The sequence below is a fragment of the Thermobia domestica genome, chromosome 1 (genome assembly GCF_964235325.1).
Source record: "Thermobia domestica chromosome 1, izTheDome1.hap1.1, whole genome shotgun sequence".
In the NCBI taxonomy this organism is placed as follows: Eukaryota; Metazoa; Arthropoda; class Insecta; order Zygentoma; family Lepismatidae; genus Thermobia; species Thermobia domestica.
The window spans coordinates 263250989-263275555 of NC_137454.1; the positions used below are offsets into that span (position 1 = coordinate 263250989).

General features: G+C 38.0%; 1 protein-coding gene across 10 annotated transcripts in view; it reads right to left on the bottom strand.

Moving 5' to 3' along the window:
- Nucleotides 1–1221: 1221 nt before the first annotated feature.
- Nucleotides 1222–24567, bottom strand: part of sqd (RNA-binding protein squid) — a 55725-nt gene continuing 32379 nt past the window's right edge. For 4 of the 10 annotated variants that reach the window (XM_081726216.1, XM_081726209.1, XM_081726215.1 and 1 more), the window contains 4 exons: nt 21633–21722; nt 2376–2435; nt 1837–1950; nt 1222–1667 (listed from right to left, as the gene is read on the bottom strand). In XM_081726216.1, the coding sequence (XP_081582342.1) occupies nt 1880–1950; nt 2376–2435; nt 21633–21722 (221 nt within the window). In that variant the 3' untranslated portion in view covers nt 1222–1667; nt 1837–1879. The remainder of the gene's footprint in view (nt 1668–1836; nt 1951–2375; nt 2436–21632; nt 21723–24567) is intronic. The other 6 variants (XM_081726227.1, XM_081726225.1, XM_081726211.1 and 3 more) reach the window with 2 other exon arrangements.

Genomic DNA, 24567 nt, shown 5'->3' on the forward strand with positions numbered 1-24567 from the left:
TTGAACTGGCAAGCGGCAAAGTTTCGCGTGTTCGAAGTGGGACAATCAGTGGTGACCGCTATTTAGAGTACATTGAAAACGTTCTGATTACATGAATACATAAAGAATTCACCGGACAGAAGAACTGTTTTGGCCCGATAAGCCATCCTTGCATTGTGTGAAGTGCGCGACGCGATTACTGACGCTGTTATAGAGTTTGGCGGCAAAAATGAGAACGCGCTAAAAATTCCTCTGGCTAGACCCATTGAACATTTTTTGGGCTCTAGTTAAACGCGAAATGGCTAAAACGCATATTTCCATCAAGAATGCGAAAGATATGCAAATAAAAGTGGTCGGAAATATCAAATGCCAAAAAGTAGTGGACAAGCGCTTTTTCGGAAGTTCCGGTTCTAGCTTCAAGAAATCGGCCGCCAAGTGTGTGTACAGCATCAAATAGTAAATTACTTCTTTTTTCAGGTATCATTTATTTATTACATTAAGATGTGTTGTGATTTCTCAAAAAAATAAACTTATTACAAAAATTCAAAGTTCTTTTAACTTAAATCGCACTCCTTATATCCAGAAAATCACCTATAAAATTGAATACCTTACTTTCCGTCAAAGATAAGCCGAACCAGCTGAAAATTGAGAGAACACTACCATGATTTACAAAAACCAAGCTATTCTTCAAGTGTGAACCTAAATTAACTCATATCTCTGAAACAATCCCTGTCCACCTAAACCTGAAGTGAAATTCAGCACACAAAATCTTAGAAACACACACCATGTTTCTCAAAGAAGAAAAAAAAAGTGATTTGACAAGTTAAGACTTGAAATCTGCATATTTAAAATTTAGAGCATACAAAATGTAAGTAAGACTACTTGGGCGAATTTAAGGAAAGCTCAATGCAGCGAAAGTATTATTCTTACATTGCAAACAACGAGCAAAGTTCGTTGAGATATATGAAAATCACTATGAAATGAATAATAATCGTAGCACCAGATGGGTGGGAAATAACGGGACAATTCGACTATCGATGAAGTACATTTCCTACTATTTGAGACTCAGTACTGTTAACTTTCCATATTGTTAGTAAACAAGCTTTATAACTCAAAAGTGTCAATCTCTCATTAATGAACTGATTTATCTGAGTGCACCCGAACATTTCGTGACAACAGTAATTGAAATTACAAATTTGCTAAACAATTACTTTCAAATGAAGGTAAACAAAAACCCACAAATACACAAAATGTTTTATTCTGAAGCATAATAGCTTCCATATATGAATAGGACTTCATCCAGTCACCTTTCTTTTTGTACTGTTAAAAAAAAATTAAAATTTACAGATTAAAATGTTACAATTTTTCTACTTTTTTCCAATCCACACATCACGTATAACTCAACTGTGACAAATGGAAGAATGTCACGGTAGTTGCTGTATCACTGTTACAAAGCCCAGTTAACACACAATTGGGCTTAAACAAAGACAAGCAACTCCACATTTTAACAGATTCCACTGAAGTCACTATAATTATAGGACCACATATTTGTCCATACACTGTTCAGAATCATGCACAACTTTCACAGTTCTCAGAACCTCACTTGTAACGATGGCCAGTTTCTGAATGGAATGATGACTTCACACAAATGAGTAGGTGAGGGAGACGGTGTGCAACATGGGACTAATCTGAAACAAAAGGATACAATATTAGTATCAGAGCAGAGTATAGGAACTAACTATGATTCAATCTCTTTAGCATGTTTAGTCTAATAGCTACTACCGATTTTACTTGTAAGAAAGGGGGAGTAAAGAAAAATCGCGACTCTGAACACTATGAAAATAACACGATACTTACCAAGACAAAACACAACACACACCACAATCTGGTACAGTGAGACTTAATATGGCTGGTGTCTTTGCACTTGTCGACCACCGCCTCTCTGCTTGCCACCACCATATCCCTGATTACCTGAAAAATTAAATTTCGTGTTAGCTTACACTGCCCTCCTGAAGAAAAATTGTGTAAGATATTAAATCAAAACCTAGAATGAAGAATTTAAAACTTCGGAAAAAAAAAATCGTAGCTAGCGGGAAATAAAAAACCTGTAACAAATCTACGAGAAAGATATCCTCTTGAAGGGTAATCTCCCCCTTTCCACACTGAATTTAGCCATAAAACGGCAATTTCCTTCAAGAGGAGGAGCACTAACAGTGATAGTCTTGTCATTAGTAAGGTTACACAAACTAATTCCAACACATTGCCAAAACATGAAAGGACAGTGCAAGAACACTACGTTACACATGCATTTTACAGAACACATACTGCTGGAAGAACCTAATGCAAGCAAAGGAAATGCTAGCTAAAACGAAATTTACATGACAAGAATAATATACCTTTCCCACGGCCACCTCTTCCACCGTATCCGCCATCATAATTATTTCCATATCCGTAGTCTGTAGTGGAAACAAAAACCCATCAGTATAACATACTGCAAAGTACCTACCAAACACCTCCAAGAATATACAATGTTACTACCTACATACACAATATATTGATGCCAAACCCACAGAATATTCTATACCGGATATTTTAAATCCAACTATCAAGTAACCTTTATACGCTTAATTCATCAATATATAATCTCAACATTAGTCCACGCAAGGTCTTAAAACTACTAGCATGCACCTCTTACGTAACCTATTTGTTCTCTTACGTTAAGCAGCTGCAAGACAAAATGCTTTCTTGTAAACTAAGGTGTTGAACTTTTATGACAGTATTAATGCAAAATTCAGTATGCTGTAGATACACATCTTAAGAAAAGAAGGTTATATTCTCTTCGATTCGCAAACTAGTCGTAACCAGTATTTCGCATACACGTCAACGATACTTGCAAATTAATTCGTATCATGATCAGGCATGTAACCAGATAATTTACATCCAATCCTAGTGGCAGTCACGATATGAAGACTCCTTTCGATGTTATCTTTCTTCGTTTTATTGTTCTTATTTACTGCTCTTGACATGAAATTTGCCACATACAAGTTCTTTTAATGCGAAGAGTTGTTTAATCAGCTCATCTAATAAAATATGAATATATTCGTTTGAGGTAAACTAATTTTTCTTAAAAATCACTGGATATTTAATAGACTAAAGACAAAATAATGTAACTGGTCCCCGTATACTATCTTTATCAAAGCTTCAGAAACTCACTCAATCAAAATTAAACATTTCTGAGTTAGTTTAAAGTCTATTCCTGAAAATTTATGTCCGTTTCGAAATTCTCTCCATCGACTGCAACGCACTCATGTCAGAGCTTGATCTAATTCAAAACATTTTCGGTCGGACTAGATTTTCGGTATGTCCAGTACAGCAGTCTTCGATTTTCCTATTATCTCCTCTCGGTTCCTAAAACGTGTTCGCTGTATTCAAGTGGATCAAATGGGAAAACGTCGCACATCGTCGCGTAAATCAGGTGAACTCAGCTGCTGCGAAACTGTATTAGTTACGCTTTTAGTGAGAAACTCGCGGATAACACTGGTTGATGCTTATGAATTGTTTTCCCAGGATTTTTCTTTTTGGGCGGATTGCTGCACGCAAACGCTTAACGCCCAAATCATACTTGTTCACCGATTTTCTGGCAGAAATTCATGATTTACAACACCGCTGTAATCCTTGAAAACAATGAGCATCACCTTTTCCAATTGAAAACGACCGGTTTATCTTTTCAGTTTTGGCTTATTGGATGCCCGCCACTACTAAACCGTTGTTTTGTTTAGAGCATCATTGCCGAAACACTTTTCCATCATTTCCACCGCTGAATCAGTTTTAAACGCAAAGATTTAACACTCGTTGTTGCAAAATTAACTCCAATTTGCAAATTCGGAAAATGCACCCAAACAGATTTACTCAACACTGCATCAATTACACAAATGGCAAAGTAGGATGTTCAAATTGGGAAGAATATCGCTGAAAGTTATGGAAACCCACAGAAAAAGAAAAGGGTCAATTCAAGTGACAGCGCGCCACATGGTAGATTCCGGGAACTTTTTCGATCAAGGCAGTATCCTACGAAGGATTTCTCGATTTAAGTTCCAAAATCCAATGAAAAAATTGGACACAGCACCGTGCATATCGGGGCTAGTTCGAGTTAAATGATTCGTGTGAAGTTAGTAGTGCTGCACATTGCCTCATATGTTGTGGAACTTTCAGAACAATTGTTAGCCACTTATGCATTCTCAATTACACCCAATCGAACGAATGCTACGCAAACCTTAGGTGTTCCTTGGTGTTACTAATGGAAATAAATGAACGACCGATGGGATACAATTTAACCTAGAACCACGAACTTTCTTACCCAAAATACAAATGAACCCCGCAATAAATGGCTATGATCAAAACTGAGTAACCAATCTGTAGTATATTACATATACATCTATATATTTGACAAATTCAGCTACACATCGATTAACAAGCATTTACTCCTGATTTACTCGTGAACAAAACTAATGGCAACCTGAGCAATGCTTAACGTCCTGGATTGACTTTCACCAATCGTGCCACACAGCATTTTACAGAAAATTAATACCATAAATATATCCGATCAAGGTAGTAAATATATGTAAGACGATGCTAAGATCTTCTACCTTTACTTAACAATAAAGATCTCTCAAGTTATTTTTTGTTACCGTGTAGATGTAAACCAAATTCGACAATTTAGCTGCTGGTTCTACTAGCGAAAAAACTTGAACCAACGACGTTATAAATGGGTAAATCGAACATTCAAAGTTAAGATATCTGTTTGTGATGGATCGCTGGTGCACGACTTGCTGCATGTGTCGCGTTGTAAGAGCTTGAATCTAAGTTATCAAGACACTGAGGCAGCCAACAGGTAGTGTGTGCTACTGGTTCGTACGTGTACGTGGTATGGTCCTGGTAAAATAAAAACAGCGCGCACTGCTGACAGTTCGATAAGGGCAGTACTGTCGCAGCATTATGCAAGTGCAGGGTGAAATACAATTCGCGATAGTACATGTCGAATTAAGAAGTAGGTTATGTTCAAGAACCTGAAACGTCTAATGTATTTCTGCAATCTCTAAAGTCGATACAGAACTTGATATCGAGGTGTTGCTTAGTGAGATGAAGGGGTAGTTCACTGGAGGGTCTGGCACTTAACCATTAATGCGACCCACTATCAAGAACTGAACAGACTTCACGGAGCATTGCAATTTTAAACGCCGGACCACATGTAACTGCCATGACAAATCAAATTAATGGACTTCTTTTTACTGCCACTCGCTCTACTAAGTCCTGACTTGATTCCTAAAAACTATCATAGTTTGGCGTATTGCAAAACCTTCGCTGAGAAAGTTATGTGAAGGCTGGAGAAAATTGAATTGCGTGGACTTCAAACTTGCAGACCTATCAACACGGTATATGTACTCTTACCAGAAAGCTGGCAAGATATCGATAATTATTATAATTACAGTTCTGGGAAATACTGAGTAAATTTCTGCGCTTATAATAAAATTGAAGTTGCCTAGGATCGTAATGAGTTAACTAATTATTTCAGTCTTTAAAAATGAAAAGCTAAATAAAGAAAAAGCTATCACGAACTCCGTGACACTAGAAGAAACTAAACTATCCTTTGATATAAAGAGAAAATCGCACAGGACATTTGTTTACAATACTTCTATTCTAGAGTCAAACCACAAGTTACTTTCGATAGTTTAAAACAATCCCATTAATGTTCTCATACCAAACTACTTATCCTACATATCTAGCTGGATTTCAACTATGCCACTAAACTGAAAATCCAACATGTCTGAATAGTTTCAGACTTCTTTATTTCTGAACTTGCAATACTAAAAAGGAACAACTTTCTTTGTTAGCTGGTATGTGTTTCAATCTGACATGATCTTGACTGTTTCCAGGTGGCAGGGCTGTGCTTAGCAACAGTTTGGGTTGGGTAGTTAGTGAATTGTGAGCGGCGAAAAGTGAAAAGAGCGTTAAACTCCAAGGTCTGCGTTAAGGTTGCGAAAACGCCTAGTGAAACAGATCATAACCCTTTTAAGAATTTTGGTACAATTTGTATCAGATGGGTATTTTATGCTACTTTACGTTATAACTCAGTTATTCGTCAGAATTTGGTTTTCCAAGTCTAAGAGACATTGTAGAACACGTTACGTCTGGCTTCACGCCTTCCTGCTCAGAGACAGGTGGTCAGAATAAAACATTCTCGTTTGTTAGGTCTATTTTCATTAATTTCTGGCGAGCTTACTTTCGCACCTAGAAGACAAACATTGCATAAACCACCAAGTAGTATTTATCATTTTTTTCAGATCTGCGTCAGCACAGGGTGGGTGTCCAGAGGGGGGAGGGATTAAGGGATATCCTGTTACGCAAAAATCCCTTTTTCGCTATTTTTACGCCCCAGTACATGATCGAGACATGAATAGTACCATCTGAAAGGCAATTCTGAAGACAATGGTAGGCGAAGCATGATCCTAGGGTAATTATTAATGTCCGGATTTGTATGTAACTACGTATTTTTTCCTTCATACGTAGGTTCGTCAAATCAAATATTTGTGATTCACACCTGTAGGATGCTTCAACCCAAGTTACATATTTTGACCAACATTACAATTTTTTCTTTACATAAAACTTAAAATTTTGCGCTTCCTGAAATTTTAAAATAAACTCTCCAACTGTGCAAGACTTGCATCTAGATTCAATTTTGTCATGTCTCAGTTTCTTTACCGAAAGTGAAATTATTTGTCAAACCATGTTTCGCAGAATTTTCGCCAATAACAAAAATATAAGAAGAAACAAGTAAAAATCCTCCCTCTGGGGTACATTAGCAGCGCCCTTTATTCTCAACTGTGGAAGAAGAGATCACGCGCATGCCAGGGGACTGGCCAGAGAATTCCTAAAATGAAATTATTTGATTGTGATCGGAGGTCGGACGAGAAAAGAAATTAAAGCAAATCCTGCAATTCAAATTAAAACGGTATGCTAGTGTGCTTCCAGGAATTTTCTGCAAGAGTTCGTTCCAAGAAGTTGGCGACAATGGCAATATCATAGCAGGTAGCCTAAGCTTTCAAAGAACTTCGCTTGTTCAACTGAATGACAGGACGACAGTACTCTAGTATTGCAGTTGCAAAACGCACGTGTTCTGTATTGACCGTAAGTTAGAAATCGCTTCGGTTGCTTCAACCATCCGCAAAATTGCGGTCGTGGGTAACTATCGATGATGCGTTTATTACGAACGGTAAAAGGTGGTGTGCCAAGTGTGAAAAAAAAAAAAAAAAAATGTTTAATGAAATCTCAGAACATGTACGAAGTGCACTCCATGCAAGAAATATAAATTTGCGAACTGAAAAATAACAAGTAGTCTTAAATGTATCAAGATACTTCAGTGAGTTTTTTCAAAGACTTCTGGCAAGCAATGATAGCAGCAAACATTCCTTGAAACAAAGTTCAAGTGCCAAAATACCGTGCTTTTCTGGAGAAGTACTGCGGGCGTCGAATTCCTGACTAATCCACTCTTCGAAAGTTTGTTATAGGGAAGCTATAGATACCATTTGGGCAGAAATAGGTAGTCCATATATATATTTGGATTTCTGTCAACGAAACAACACGTATCGGAACGTTATGCAGCAAATTTAGTGATTGGAAAGGGAAGATGCTCCATCTAAATCCTATCTTATTGCGAGTAAATTGCTGGAACGCACGAATCATTGCACGGTTGCTCGCTTTGTAAACGATGGTCTTAAGTGTTTTGGCCGGGAGTTTAGAAAGAAGTCCTTGTCCCCTATACAGACAGTGAAGCGTACATGTTAAAAGCGGCTACAGCACTTACACCTTTTTACCCTAACTTAATTCATTTCATCTGTATGGCCCATGCTCTTCAGCGTGCGTGCTGCTGAAGGGGAGAACTTCTGCGAAGTGAATCAACTAGTTTCTTCCACGAAAAAAAAATGTTAAGGCGCCACAGCGTGTTCAAGTTTACAGAGATCAACTGCCAGACATACCACTTTCTCCGGAGCCTGTGCTAACGCGATTGGGCACTTGGATACAGACAGTACATTTCTACAGTGAACATTTTCAAAAAGATTAAGTCTGTTCATTTCCATCGGAGTCTTGTGTTACTTGGCATTGCTCAGAACCTAATGACTCAAAAGTAGCGTAATAGCCAACCAAAATTCCTCCATGGAAATCATACAGGATGCAGAGACTGCTGCAAGGTGTGTGAAGACGTAGGAGAAAAAGCTCGAAAGAAACTAAATGCAGTGCTGGAAAAACTTGGGATACGACAGTCTATTGGCAGTGTACGAGATTCTTAGTGGTGAAACAAGAACCCCTCTGAAGATATTTCCCCCAACTACATCCCCCTCTTGAAATACGCTCCTGTTACCTCATGTCATGTGGAGAGACCATTCTCTGCATACAAGAACATTTTATCCGATCGCCAACAAAATTTTACGCCTGATCATTTGAAAATGTACCTTGTAACCCATTGTGCAACAACAGTTTAACTGCAGGCACATCTTTTGTAAGTACTTTATTTCAAGTTAAAAATGTTCATTAGTGGAAATATTCTTCAATCTTAGTTCAGCTGGTATTTAAGATTAAGGACTGCTTTTCCCTGCATGAAATAAATATATATAAAACAATACATTTCGTCTTAAGTTGCTTTTAGTATTTAAATTTGTATACTGCATTTCAAGATTGGGCCGTGGTGACGGATGCGCATTTAGTGTAAAAGGTTCTAGATTTGAAACGGGACCACACCACACGAGATTTGACGTACAAATGCCGTATGCATTGCTTTTCTCGGGGCTTTCCTGTTTCTCTCTGGCCGATTCACATTTTCCTTCATTCGAATCTGATTTTTATTATCCTGGAAGCAGTCACGTTAGTGACGTATGACTGTCTCAGCTATTCAAGCATTTCAGTTCACTGGGGGACTCATTAAGTAGGATAAGTGTAGTGTATTTTACTTTTATTTTCGTAATTCGTTTAAATTCTGCATACTCATACGCATGTTAATATTACATGTAACATGTTTATAAATATGTAACATGTAATATTACGTATTCTTATATAATATTACACATTTCTTACATTATAAGCGACTTTTGTTACATATTTAGGGTGTTGATATTACATAAAAATACGGACTGTAGTAATTAGAAATGTCTCAGGAAAATTTTATCCAAGTTCCTTCTTTAGACGGGAATTTGGGGTATTGAATATTTTTTGGCGGGCTTACCTTTGCACCTAGAAGACAAAGTTTGCACAAACTGTCTACTGAGTAGCATTTATCAATTTCTTTTTTCAGATTGCGTTCAAACGGGAGGGTCCAGAGGGGCAGAAAGTTTAAAAACAGGATATTTTAACCAAAAATTGATTAGCGATTTTTCCGCCTCAGATACACGATGGAGACATGTGAATGGTACTGTTTCAAAGGCAGTTTATTCTGAAAAGAACAGTGGACGAACCATGATTCCAGGATGAATATGGATGTCTCAGGGTTTTTTTTTTTTTTTTTTTTTTTTTTTACCTGAGATGAAAGTCTTCTGCGGTTATCTGAGGCATTGTGGGGACTATATTTTCCCGCCCTTACTATTCAACATAGAAGCTTGAATTTTGGCACACAGATTTAGTCTACCGAGTAAAATTTCAGATCTCTATGGTCATACAGGGCCGTTCCAAAGGGGCCAAAATGACAAAATTTCATTTTCCCCTCTCCTGGTATATGGTATGGGCATGTTAGTGGTACCATTTGAAAGCCTGCTCTATTCCGAAAAGAATGAAGTATGAACCACGATCCTAGGATAAATGACTTGAGCAACCCACATTATGCTTTATTTTTGGTTTAATTATGCTTTATTATTTTCAGATTATGCTTCATTATTAATTTCAATCATTGTTTTACATTAATCGTGTATAATGTATAATATTTACTGTACATTAAATATTCTAAATATTTTGATGTCTTCATCAATATTTTATGCAACCTTTTTTTTTCATATTTAATGAACTTTCTACTTAATGCACTTTACTAGAGTCAGTTTTTTATATCAGTTGTGTGCACCTTAGAGGTGCACACATACAGAAAGGGACAGTACAAGATGCCAGCAAAAAGTACACAAGGTGCTCAAGATCAAGAGATACACAAAACAATAGTGTGGAGTTCTTGTGTATTATTCATTGTTGGCGGAAGTTTTATTCTATTTTCTTTAATCTACATCACAGGATTACACCCAAAAGTTTACAGGAATAAAAATAAGCTTTCATTATTGCATTGTTCTTCTCAATGCTTTTGTATTGCAAATCTTGGTTTTAAAAACTAATACAGTATGTTAAACTTTTAGGTAGATTTTTTAAGAATTGCTACATATTTTCAACTATGCTTTATCCTTTATTTTCTAAAATTATGCTTTATGATTTTAAAATTACTTTCTTCTGAACCCTTAAACAACCACAACCATGTTCAAGGTACGAACCATGTGTAAATTATTGTTGTGCTTTTTATGCTTTTGGGTTGCTCTAATAATGACTGCAGTACCTGCCCGATAGTAAAAAAACACCCCAAAAACTCCAGCAAGTATACGCAGGCGAGACTTTGAAGTAGTATTTTAGAGTGGCACAAAAGGTTTCAGAAAGACCGATTCACTGCAATACTATCCCAGACCTGGTCGCCCGCCTACAGCACACACACTGATGCAAACGTGGAGCGTCGAAGTTATTGCAAGAAAGACGTCGTGTAACTGCGTACGATATCAACTGAATTTGAATGAGAGATGTCAAGATTTTACGCGAAGATTTAGAGAAACAAACTTAATGCAAAAGTATTCCTTCACTCACTACAGACTAGCAGAAAAAGGAAAGACGAAGAATACCTGCTAAGCTATCGGATAGAGCCAGACGTGCTCCCACATTTGTGTCAAAGATTACTGTATGGGTAACTACCAGTATGACCCTCTCACGAAGCGTAAAGTGCCGAAGAAGTCTAACAACAACCTTCGAGAACAGATGTTGATCGCACTCGGATAGTAAAGGATTGGTTCACTGAACCGAACACACTACATCGAGTCTTAAAGTTTGCAACAAGCAATTCAACGTCGCCGCCCTGATTTGTGACATTCATAATTAGTTCTTACTGCATGAAAATACAAGGTCCATCTGCTAACGAGTATCTCGCCAGACATTCTGTCCTTGCCCTCCCACATTGCCATATTCGCCCGACCTCTCACCCTGTGATTTTTCTTGTTTCCGCGAGTGACCAGGCGAATGAAAGAAAAACTTCAAGATATCGCAGACACACAGCGGGCTATGACAAAATAAGCTTACAAGCGTCACAGTTGATTCCCCTGCTTGCTTCCAAATACTGCCTTAACTTTGGCGATTGTGTATATGGATAGCCAAGGGGACTACTTTGATAGAGGATGATTACTTGGTTAAGTACGACCTTTGCCCTGGAACTTTTGTGAAAGGTTGTATTAACCTATCAGAAAACCTTAACGCATTCATTGCACAATTTCGTACATAGCACTGAGATACGTTAGTATTTTCACATGCGTAACCCTCTGCCTAATTTTCTAGTAAGTACAAAACTATTGAGGCAAACAAACAATACTTTCAAATCGTCTGTTCTCGCTCAGTTGGACATTAATTATGCTTGTCACGTCACCAGATACTCGAAACATTCTGATAAGTCGGAAATAATTACGCAACGAGATTTTAGCACTATTCTTAAGTTTCGGTAATATTTACGAACCTTAAAAAGAAATGAAGTGTAATAATGATTTAAATTTCTGGTCTTTTGGCACCTACGACCATTTAGCCTGTCACGCGTGAGGGATGATGTCCCTCTGCGAGCACACTATCCGGCGAAAGGAAAGGAAGCGGTTTGAGACCTAAGTTACGTGCCACCCGGCATTTGCCTGGTGAATGAGGAAAACCTTCAGGATGACTGGCCTGAAAAAGCTTTTTCCACTTTCGAACGAATGCCCTCACCGGGAATCGAACCCGGGACCGCTCACACCAAAGGCGAGAGCGTTAGCGACTACGCTACGCGGGGGCACTGGAATGTAATAAGGCTCAACTCGTTCATACACTACCAGCACCGTTTCCATTTAGAAAAGGAAAATTTGACAATGTACGTTTTACAAGTTACGAAAATCGATTTTATAGCCAACTACTCGTCCATAAAACATTTGGTGAAAGTCTCAAAAGCGTTGCAAGTCCTACAATTTCTTCTACAAAGGATGTATACAGGGACCTAGTTCGATAACTACTCAACATTTGAGAAACTGATCCGAAACCATCGTACCGTCAATAGCCTCAGAGTGCTACATATGAAGGCGGCATCATAATACAGGGTGGCCCAAAAATAGTATACACCCCTGCATTGATCAAGTACAACATTCTAGTTTTATACCATAAGCTCGAAACAGCACAAGCAAATAAGTTAGAAGGCTTTAAGAACAAATCACCTAAGTCGATTTGATGGATAACAATAAGTGATGATAAATACAGTGAACTGATCAGTATCAAACTGTATACCTTTGGGCCACTAGTTCTGCGATCGCCAGGTGCTTTCAGCAGTTGATTCAGTTTAATGTGTCGAAATTATTTTATCAATATTTTGAAAACACCCTGCAACACTTAAGTTACGGAATTTGACATGGCACTAAGGATACATGAGCCAGCTTTTCTGTTAGCAGCCTACTGTCATTTTAGTTTCTTCGAGTGTCGTTTTGATAGCGTTCCAAAAACTACATTTCCGAGGAGAGGAAAAAAAAAAGAAAAAAAAACTAACTTCGTATGAATCCTAAGCACTTCCTGCAGTGTAACGCTAGCCCATCCCTAAATCCATTTTTATTATTTAAAATTGATGTAAAATAGCTACCGTCCTGCACGTGAACGTTAAATTTAAGTGAAAATTAGTGATTCAACGCGCAAGTCTAGGGGAGATTCTGAACTCCCATCAAGCGCTTCCCCAGGTGGTGGATCGGACTGTTGGGGCGCGTCGACATTAAGGTCTTCTGCACTCTTCTGTAACAGTTAAAACAATAATAATAGCACACCGCCAGGAAAATTAAGTTCAGAGCGCGGAGTTTATTCCGTTTCGGAGAAAATTTCACAGCATTTAAGAAATGTGCAAACACCAACACGTTAATTCTCTCTTCCAGGGTAGCTCGGCAATAGGCAAACAAGTGGAGCCTCCTTAATTAGTAATGGATATGACTGCAGAAGAAAGGAAATTGACAAGAATAAAAGCCAAGTGATAATGTAGGAAATTAGGAATTAAAACTGGGAAAAGCTCTCACTGCAGTCAAACATTTGGAATGTTGCGTAAATGAGAACTTGTAGAATGATCTGAGCATCAAGCAAAGTAGTTAGTCCAATGGCTTGAGAATGAAATGAAATTGAGTTTTATGTCCCACGGCTATGCCGATTAGGCTAAAGGAGACTGATTATGACAAATGAATGAAATGGTAGAATGAAGAAAGTGGGAGGAAACTGGAGAACCCTGAGAAGACAAGCACACGGTGTTCACCACCAAGTTTACTTGGCGGGAGCAGGGTTTCAACCCGGGACCCTAAACTCCGGAGGTGAACGCTCTACCACAGCCACCGCCCCCCCCCCCCAATGGCTTGAGAGTACGCAGGCTTACAATACGAATACGTGGTTATTGATCAGAAGTATCCGCTATTTCTGTACGAGCATTTGAACAATCGCAGAGTTTGGGCTAAAATGGGAGCAAAAAAACTTCATACAGGAGCAGAACTTCCGGAAGCACGTGTGGTGACAATGGAGCGCCTAGAAGCACAAACGAATTTAACGAAGTCACTGGTGACGAGACGTGGATCCTTCATATGATCCTAAACGAAAAAGGCAAACCGTGGACTGGAGAACTCCCTGAGTAAAAGACATGAGCAAACTGAAAACTAAGTTCATGCTTACTGTTTTTGATATCAATAGCCTGTTCCTGATTGAATGGGTACCATCAGGTCAAGCATTAGCATATTTCGTTGATGCGAGAACGCTCGAGAGAGTCCCTTTTGCGGAATCAATGGATTGTGCATCCCAATACTGTAAAGTACACAAAATCTTGACATTTATTTTGTAAATTTATTTTGTTTATTGTAAAACAAGGATAAAATCAAACTACATATTTAGGAATGCTTCTAATGTGCAAACATCCATTATTCGATCTTTCAAATTGGAAACTCCTGTTTTAAGATTTCAACTGGCACTTAAAACTGTTGCCATGGCTCATGTTTTCTAATTATTATTATTATTATTATTATTATTATTATAATATATAAGAGTTGCGATTTGTCAGTTCATGAATAGTGTTGGAATAAAACTTTGGATGTGCATCTCCGTTGTGCTGTATATGCGTTAGAGGCTTCCGAACTTTGTGATAACATCCTTAGTTTGCAACACTAAACAATGAAAGTGGTATTTTAAGTTTGACGTGATTTGAAATGTAATAATCTGACAGTGCCATTTGAAAAAAATATGTAACTATTGGGTTGGCAACACTGTTGGGTATTTTACACAAAGATGTCCCCCTCCTTATAATTGCTTCGTGCAGTTTCACTTTTGTCTTAGTTTGTCCGTTATAGCGGATCAAGAAACTGTCCACACTGTATATGTATACATACACAGGAAATCTGAAGTCCGTAGATTGTACATAAATATACAAGATACATAAAGATTTTTATTTTATTCTAGCTTCAGATACAACCGTGATATGGAAAGGAACGAGGGGAAACAACCGGAATATTGGAAGTGGCTTGTGCGGAGCACACGGACTCAACGTAATATTGCGTGAGCATTAAAAAGCGACACGTGAAACCCAGAGGTTCAGATCATGAAATCTTTACTGGTAGGAAAGTAAGACGTTCGGGCTGGCACACTATCAAAATTCTTACAAGAATTATGAGAGATGGAAGGAAATGAGATTTCGAGCGCGGAAGATGCGTGTTGCAGAATGCACCATGAAGCTGACAATCGAAATGTCCACAAGATGCATAAATGCAAATTCCGACAAAAAGCTAGATCAAACTGCATGATGAAAGCAATAGAGTGGAGCATCCCATTGAACAAAACTGTGTGATTACATTTTTAACGAAAGCCTACAATACCACATCTATTTTTCAGTTTCACCACCGCAATTCCATCGTGCAGCCTAAATAAAGACTGATGAGAATGAAGTAGGAAGAAAGTAGAGAACCCCGAGGAAAAATGCGATGGGACCACAAATATTGGCAATTTTTTAAAAGATACTCATAGTAGTAAGGATGAGGATTACGACACCCAGATTAGATAAGACTTGCAGAATTTAGAAATACTAATAACCATCACTCGAAGTACCAGGCGACTTAAAGCCTACAAAATGAAGGAAATTTTCATTTCTTTGAAAATTACTACATTTTATCAACTGCTACTCTAGCTAGTAAGTAGTATCGACTAAAGTCAATTCTGACTACCTTTAATATTTCATTTAGCTCAAGAAAATTACATTATCTTGTGCAGAAAAGAATGTTGAAATTAAACCTCCATAACAGATGTTAAGCAATGTGGTTTAACCCGGGAAAGCCCGGTGTCCCCCACATGGGATAGCAGTTTAAATGTTTTACCTGAAAGAAGTATTTTGGTTATGTTTCGAGTTTTGGAAAGTTATCTAGTCTGAAGATCACCTGGCAGTACTGTGCGATTTCAGATCTACCTAGCGGCGGAGATATGAAGTAGAGAATTTCGCATTCTGTGGGCTGAGTGGCTGTGTGCACACCACTGCACGAAAATGGCTCCAACAAAGGAAACTGGTAACTTATCTTTTTTTAAATTCATTTATTATCTTGAAACAGTCATTCTCACATATAAAATGTAAAGTTTGGTCATAAATGAGTAAAAGTACTTAATTTTTCAAAAGAAAGGTGTCCCCTGCTGCAGAGGACACTGGGCACTGTACGTACATAAGCTCTTTCTTTGTACAATTTCCGAATTTGAGAACAGTTTGAATATATTATGTCGTAGATTTCTTACACTATACAAAGTAGATACATGATACTTTGCTTATTATATACTTTGATTTACGTCCAGTTTTCCTCAAAGGCGAAGGCCTTCGAGAACTGTTCTTGTCTACAGAAAGGTTTTCAAGATTAATTTATCGATTATATATAATGATTGTTGTAAGTAAAAAATTGCGTTGTATTGTTGAAGTTTATATAACCAAACCAAAACTAATCAAATCTACCTAGCCCAATCTGATTACGTATTCTATGAGTAAGTAGGTTGTGCTTTGTGTGGTAATTTATGTGAAGCTGATTTTCTTTTCAGCCCCAAGCACCATGAAATTGTAGAAATCCTGAGATTTGGCAATAAATTGTGGTCAGCTGCCACCCGAACAGGCTATTTGATTGCTTTGGAACCCCATCAGGAAGCTAAGTATAGCAAGCTAGCGTATCAAGAGGTTCTTGGTCTAGGTCCAAATGTTTTGGATATCGAGTCTAGGTTATCTCAAGGACTTGGCCGTTACAATTTTTATCTTGGTATCTTTTTTTATGAAAATAAATGTTACAAAGACAAAAGCCATGGTGATTGGAACGAAGGGGTCTTTGTCAAATATAAAAGTAGGAGGGGAGAAAATAGAAGTGAATAGTTTTCGATATCTGGGTAGTATTCTTAGTAATAACGAAGTGCGAACGTGAAATAAAAGCAAGAACAGGAATGGCGAAAGAAACCCTTAGGAAGAAAAGTTGTTTTGTGGGGCCTTGAGTTGAGAAAAAGACGCAAAATGCTTCGTGTGGAGTGTTGTACTCTATGGGGCGGAAACATGGACATAAAGGTGATGAAAATCGACTGGAAGCCTTCGAAATGCGGGTGTGCAGAATAGAATTACTTGGGTCTAGCGGAAAACTAATGTGAGTGTGTTAGAAACTGTGGGTGAGAAAAGAACACATTATTAGGAAGAGAAACTGGTTGGGAAATTGTCTAAGATTGTATCATGAGGGACGTCCTAGAGGGTATGGTGGCGGGAAAGAGGGAGGGGGCGAAGGAGACTACAATTAATGGATGATATAAAAACAAAGATCATACGCGAAGACGAAGTAGTTAGCGGAGGAGCGTGGAGCATGGTAGCTTCTCAGCTGCGGCAAGTGACCTGCCAATGAAGGCAGAATACCTACGACCTTTTATAACATTGCCACTTATTCAAACTATCAGCGCATGGAAATGGAAGCACTGGTACAGTACGAGAGAACCGTATGCAGAAATGTCCGTTGCAAGAGCAAGAGACAAAGGGACTGAAGAAGAGACGTTCATTCTCTTTCGCAGCAAAAAGTGAAATGGCATGATAGTATTTTAAGTGTAGTGCCTACCATAGTGTACTGCCGATTCAGAAAGTAGATAAGATTGGTATTGCCGGAAGAACAAAAATTTTGCACAGCCCATCTCTTATTCAAAAATACAATAAAAGTAGGGGGGAGTAGACCTATTCGATGAAAATGTACTCAATGCAAATTGCTTTCCGAGGGCGAAATTGGTGGGTCCCCTCTTCGTGTTTACAGTGGATGCCGCTTCTCAATGCATGACTAGTGCTAAAAGAATGCGGCCAAGGTAAAAAAAAAAAAAAGTCAATTTCGTAGAATGATTGTTCAAATTTACTCGGCTATTTATCGGAAACCACCAGTGAAGAGTCACTTGTAGAGCGCCATTACATCAACGTGTTCCGAGTGACGATCGCCTCAACTCTTACCCTAAGGACGATAAAAGCGCGCACACAAGAATCATGTGCCAAAAGTGAGATTGGATTACATGTTCGTTATGATTTTCACAGCCGAAAATAAACATTGAAGTTCCTATTGTAATTTGCGTTTTGTAATGCTATTCTTTTACCTTGCATTTGGGCAGCGTATTCAAATGTTAACTAGAATACCCGTATTTAATATTTTGCATTTTTTTTTTTTTTTTTTTTTTAGTAAAGTGATATTTGTGTTCATTTATATTTTATTTACAATAAAACCTTTAAGTCAGTCTTTTCAATATATGCCCATTGTATTTCTAATGCTCAGTATCCCCTACAGGGGACACCCCTATTTCTCCGCACTGAGTACACACATGAAATTTTCCTGATAATCTCAATTTAGTGTCTCTAAAGGACGCAAAAGCAACAATTATTCAATACACACTTTGTATAAGTATGGGCTTTCCCGGGTTAAGGCGCATTGGTTATTGCACTGTCACGCCCAGAATACCAAATGATCGTTTTCTGTCAACCTATCACGAAGTGCAAGCAGACGGAAAGTCAGAACCCCATTCAAGCATACAAAGATATACAAACTACTCATGTACAAAATTATTGTCGCATGTCTAAATATGTTGGAATATGTGATGCATTCGCCCGAGGGCAGTAAATAAAATAAAACTGTCCATTTAGCAATATTTTGTTTCACTCATTTTAAATTTCGTACTTTTCCTATGAAATTTACCATAAATATACATTTCCCGATTACACACACATAGTACCAGTATTAGAAGTACCCTGCAAAATCACCATATAATCAAGATAGTTATAGATATGCGACGAGTGCACCTGCACGCATTTTTTTTTTTTTTTTTCATGTCAGCCACTGTTCTGCAGAGCCCTAGTTTAAGAAAAAAGCGGAAAGTTCCATTGGTTACAGAGTTCGGTATTGAATCTGAGCTGACTACAACGCATTGCCTTACGAGGTAAGCCAAAGACTTTGAAAAGGATAAGTCTAATCTATATATATAAAAGAGAACGCACAAATCCTTTGTTCCCTCATCACGCTAATACGGCTGAACCAATTTCTTTCATTTTTGGGGGGTTATTAGGATTTGGACCCTAGATGGTTTTTATCATATCACTTTAATTTTTAATTACCAGTGTCTTGAGATAATTGACCATTCAAGTGTCCATAACGTACAAATCCTTTGTTAGTTCATCATAGGTAAAAATAAACGTATTTATATGCAACCCGCATGACCGTGTCACTCGGCGGGTTAACATAAATGACAGGCGATATAATGTTAACATTTACTGCAATCTACTATGGTTTTTATCATATCACTTGAAAGCGAAAAAGTAAAAATTATCTAAGTAACAACGTTTATTGCGTTCCGGGGTGACCGCAGCGAAGCGGGGTGAACGCTGCTAGTATTAAATATTGCACGATTTCTTTCATCCTAGTAGACATGCAGCGTGTAACTCACCGATTTGAATGAAATTGCATACACTTTATATTTCGACAATGATGCGGGTTTACGGGCAGAAACCCCTTTTGAACATTAGGGGTGGTCTCCCAAATAGACAAGAATCATAGTGTAGAGAACTGCCAGAGGGAGTTTCAGGATAGCTAATATAGGATCTCAAATTTTGAAACTGGCAGATCCAATATGGTAATTACAATTACAAAACTTCTGGTTAGAAATGCTCTGCAGCTATCCAAGAACTATAGTTGGCAGGTTACTACCATAAGGCTGCAGACCGATTTGGAGCTCCTTTAAAGAGATGATTCATTATAGTGAGTCTGCACTCTGGTACCATGGGCAAAGTGGGTCCCTGAGATATTCATTCCATAGTGAGTCGGGCGGCAATGAAAACGTCCAATGATGGAATAGGGAGACAACGGGAATTGTTTCAGTTATAGCGCTATACAAGGTGAGCATGCAACCACGGATCTTCGCAACCCTTGAACTGCAAATCAGTGAACGATTCGTCTCTGCGCAGTGAGCACAGCATAGGCAGTTAAAACTGTAGTTACAAGTATTCGGTGAAATCCCGTCAGGATTCAATCAGTTATGTCGCAAGAGAAATTTCGAGATGAAATGTCACGAGTGCTCGATCAAGGGGAACTCAAGGACATGCATCAGTCAGGAAGTAACCTGTACGCTGTGTCACGTCAGTATACTGATGAACGCTACGCATTTAAGCGTTACGCAGAAAGTGATCACAGGATTAGTACCACCGAGAAGCTATTTACCGTTGAACAGACCTTTAACGCTTAGAAAGAATTTTACGCATCAGTGAAAGCTGCTGTACGTGTTTGAAGGGTGCAAAGGTCGCATTACCCACTGATGGGAAAAGCTTCACCGGCACACATCGGCTGCCGTGTACTAGTATTGGAACCCATTGTGAAAATACTGACCACGTTTCTCAACCAACACGACCAACAGTTATGTCTGCCCATTTTCCGAATTTTTTCGTTCGGTATACCAGGGAAACTTACACCAAACTGATGATGGCTTGAAGATTGTTTCAAATCTTGTCAATTTTTCGAATCACCTTTTAGATTTTCGAACAGTGTAGCTATTAATGCTCTTACAGCGAAAATGCAGTGTGCGACGCACTTAAAACGTAAAGTAGTGGTTATTTGCTGGAACCTGTGCAAATACTCTCGTACTGAAGAAATGTCAATCTGAGTACATTGATTATCAATTTTACATATGCAGATACTTTTCCCGATAGTAAGTTCCTCGAACTGGAAAGTCACGTCAAAAGCACCTACCACTTACATAATCGCAAATTCTACAACGTAAATTAGAAGAAAAAAAAATCATGCCAGTACTGAACATCCTTGGCTTAAATCTCTCGACTACTGCAAAACTGCCGAGAAACTATCGATTATTTTGTTTGCAATATGGAACCAGTCTAACTAGTCCTCCAGCCCTTTTACCAATATTGTCCATACTTTCAAATTCTATCCTGCAGTGTAATTTGTACTACACGACCACAAAATTCTGGAACACTCAAATCGGTTGAGGACTAAAAACAATTGCAACTGAAGAATGACGTGTCACCCCGCGGATTAGACTTGCGGTACCCTTTTACTGAAGCCATTGGCAGCACCATTGATTAAAAAAAAAATATATATATATATCTACAGGAATATATCTCGAGTACTTAATTCTTTTATGAAGTGAAGTTTTCCAGTCTCCTTCCAACAGTTTTCCCAATCATTTACTTCAATATTCATTAATCTCTAGCTTAAAGGGCATAAATGGGGAAAGAATGCATTCAATTAACTCTTGGAGTAGTATACAACGTATTTCCTGCTGACTTACATGGTCAACTATCAAAACACGCAACCCACTTACATTCTACAATAAATTTTGTTCAAATTCTAAATTATCTGCAACTTGAGAAAAAAATAAAGTTGGTTACATTACGAGTTATCTTTCAGTCTCCACTCGTTAAAACCTTTTGAAAGCCAATCTCGGGAAAATCTTAATGTTACACTACAGCATGCATCTCTTCCCTTACCTACTACTTATACATGCACTGACCTTACAAATAATGACAAGACAGACGTTGCTAAGTATTTGAATGCTTCTATACATTACATTATATACACGAATTCCAAATCTAACTATGTACCATTGAATACTTGAATCAAGTATGAAAGATTTAACAATACTCAACTTTTACAATTTAATGTGGAACGGTAAAGGAAACCTAACCTGAAAAGCTGATTGCAACAATTTCAGAAAACCGTACGAAAATTAGTTATCCGAACTCTCAGCAACCACCACAGTGCACCATTAAGTTATATTTAAATCAAAACATTTAAGATCATGCAATAACGTAAACAAAATTAGATATACTATACCGTAGTTTCCATAATTGTATCCTGTGTAATCATAGCCACCATATCCGTAATTTCCGTAGCCACCTCCGTAATAGTCATAACCTCCGTAACCTGTAATGAAATTCATGGTTCAAGATTTCAATACATTAAAGGTTTCATTAAGTTTAAACCAAGTTCCTAAGACAGCGAATTAGTGGGTGCAGTTTCCTCAGTATATAACTTAAGCCATTGTTCTTGGTGTGTTAAAATGCGGAAGGCGCTCATATTGTAATTTGTTTCACTATCCCAATTTAACACAAAGGCGTATGAGTAACGCTAATTTCTAATAGCGCAAACAGGATAAGTATTTCTTCCCTGATAGCAACAGATTCTACTACGTTAAAACTATTGTGACAATTATTGCAGTTTAAATTTAATTATTTCATAAGGCAAAGATTGTAACTACTTAGATTTGAGAATAACAGGGCTCATAGCGGTCTGGTATCTTGTAATTAAGTGACCAGAAGAACAAGGAAAAGTGACCAAAATCTCATCGTGCCCTTTTCCTTTGTCAATTTCTCCATTTCTGTTTTGTTTCATCTTTTCTGAGCTTCCCCCTTTCTTAGGTTTTCTAAGTATGATTTGTAGTTACGGTAAGCAAATTTAGCAAATGTAACCAGCTTCTGAGTAAGTGGAACCAGTTCTGGCCTATTTCCGAATTTCTCCATCGCAGACATATTCAACTTAGCATTGAGAGCATTCATCACCTACTTTTAAGAACATACAGGCACAACAAGAACATGAACCACACACACAACGTTGAGCGGAGCGTTAACTATTACGAGAGAAAACTACAAGACTATTATGATAGAAGAAAGACAGAAGGGTTGTTAACCCCACCTTGAGAGCTTAAGCATCCACCAACTACCGTGCTTTAGAAAGAATAAAAGCTGAAGTGAGAATAAAGCTGACTGTTTCACATGTGGCAACAAGTACTGAAGCTTTCAGAAGTAATGTGTAACAAGTTTCTGCCTTTTTCCATTTATTTTCATAGTATTTTCTTAGAAAACTGCAAATGCAAAACAAGTCACACGAAGTCACTTTACCTCCCAAAAGAGTAACTTAGTGACAAATTTGAAAAGTAACTTTTAGTGACCAACTTGAAAAGTAAGAAATGACTCGCTATGAGCCTTGGAATAAATATTTACGTACTTTAACAGTAATAAATTTAGCAATTTCAACTAATTAAGCACGGTCATAGTATGAAGGACCGAAGATTTAGGTGCACAATTAGTACAATAAAAGAAACAGATTGGTTACAATTGTAAAATTAACACTACATATCTTGCATAAGGCCTAGTCCTACAATGAAATCCATTAGCAAACTTTTGTCAGAAGTGCAGATTCAAAATAATTCACCATCGCTAAGTTAGTATGGTATGATCTCAAAAGAACCAAGAAACATTAAACCAGTGTAAACCCTGTTCAATAAAATTCCTAGTCCGAAATCGTGCAAAATCCTGACAGGCCCGTACAAATCCTGGTGAGCGAGCCTCAGAACGGCGAAAAGCTCAAAGTTAATAAAGTGACTGATTTGGAGTATCCTTTTACTTTTCTGTATTCTAAGCCAGATTGTTTGTTTCTTGTCCCTACATCTTTTATTACTTTGCTTGGATTTCAATTGCAGTATTGTTTCCCCATTCCCTCCATAGCCTGTAGACCTATTCTTCGATATCAGAATGTGTCCAACCATGCTGTCTTGAAACAGGCAAAATGAATTCATTAACCTCTTCAGGACGAACGGCTCAACCCTTGAGCCAGCAATTCAAACCTCTCTAGCTCAGCTCCTAATTAACCTAGAGATGATTTTGGTATGTATCTCTTCAGAAAGGATGGAACTTTCTAATCCTGTGTATCTCATTCATGTAGTGGGTCCCGCCGTGAAGCAGGGTGCGAAGAGGGCAAAGTTGGGTGTTTATAGCTTTCCCTTCTGAATTTGGGGGGAAGTACCCCCCTGATGGAGCTGCAAGGATAAAAAATGGCATCCATATAGACAAATGAACATACTAGCCATACCCAGTCCATGACTTTTGGGCTTGAGAGTGGTGAATAGGAGAGGTATTGAATTTACCCTTTTTCTTATTGTATATTTTCTTATAAAGACAAAAAAATTTCAAATTTGAGGAACTCTGGCAACATTGTTATTCATCGTACGAGAAAAAAAAAAAATCACATTTACGATAGATATTTGGGACAATGATAAAAAGTCAAACCCGTCGGTTCAATACGAATGGAGAAAAATTCGGAACCCCACACCTACGTGACACATCCTGTATATTATTCAATATTACCTGTAATGTACTCTAACGTTGACAGCCCTAGCGACATTCCTAATTATCACAGACACAAACCATACCTCGTTGAAAACCTTATAGATCAGTCATTCCAACAATGTAACTTTTGTATGTCTCGGGCCAAACCAGTAAAAGAAGAACACGAAAATCAAAATTTTGGGTGGAAAATCAAATTTTTCGAAATTTGTCGAACTGTGGCAACGCTATTATTTTTCGTACGCAAGGAAAAAAAAATCTCACATTTACGCCAGACATTGGGAACAACGATATAAAATAAATGGTGTAGGTGCAATAGGAGTGAAGAAAGAAATTCGGAACCTCGAACCTACGTGAATCATCCTGTATGTTTTCCAGAGATTGTGGCATAAGCTAACATTGGCAGACTTGGCCACGCTCCTAATTGTCAAAACATATCAGCTATACCTCGTTGGAAAGCTTCTAGAACAGACATTCCAACAAGGTAACTTATTGAAGACAGACACACACACACACACACACACAGAGCGCGCGAGAGAGAAAGAGAGCGAAAGGAAAACTTATCACCTCAGAACGCACCGTTCTATTTTTAGCCTGGTCAAAGTCAGCTGTAGCCATCAGTTCAACCTAAGGGTTGTAAATATGCA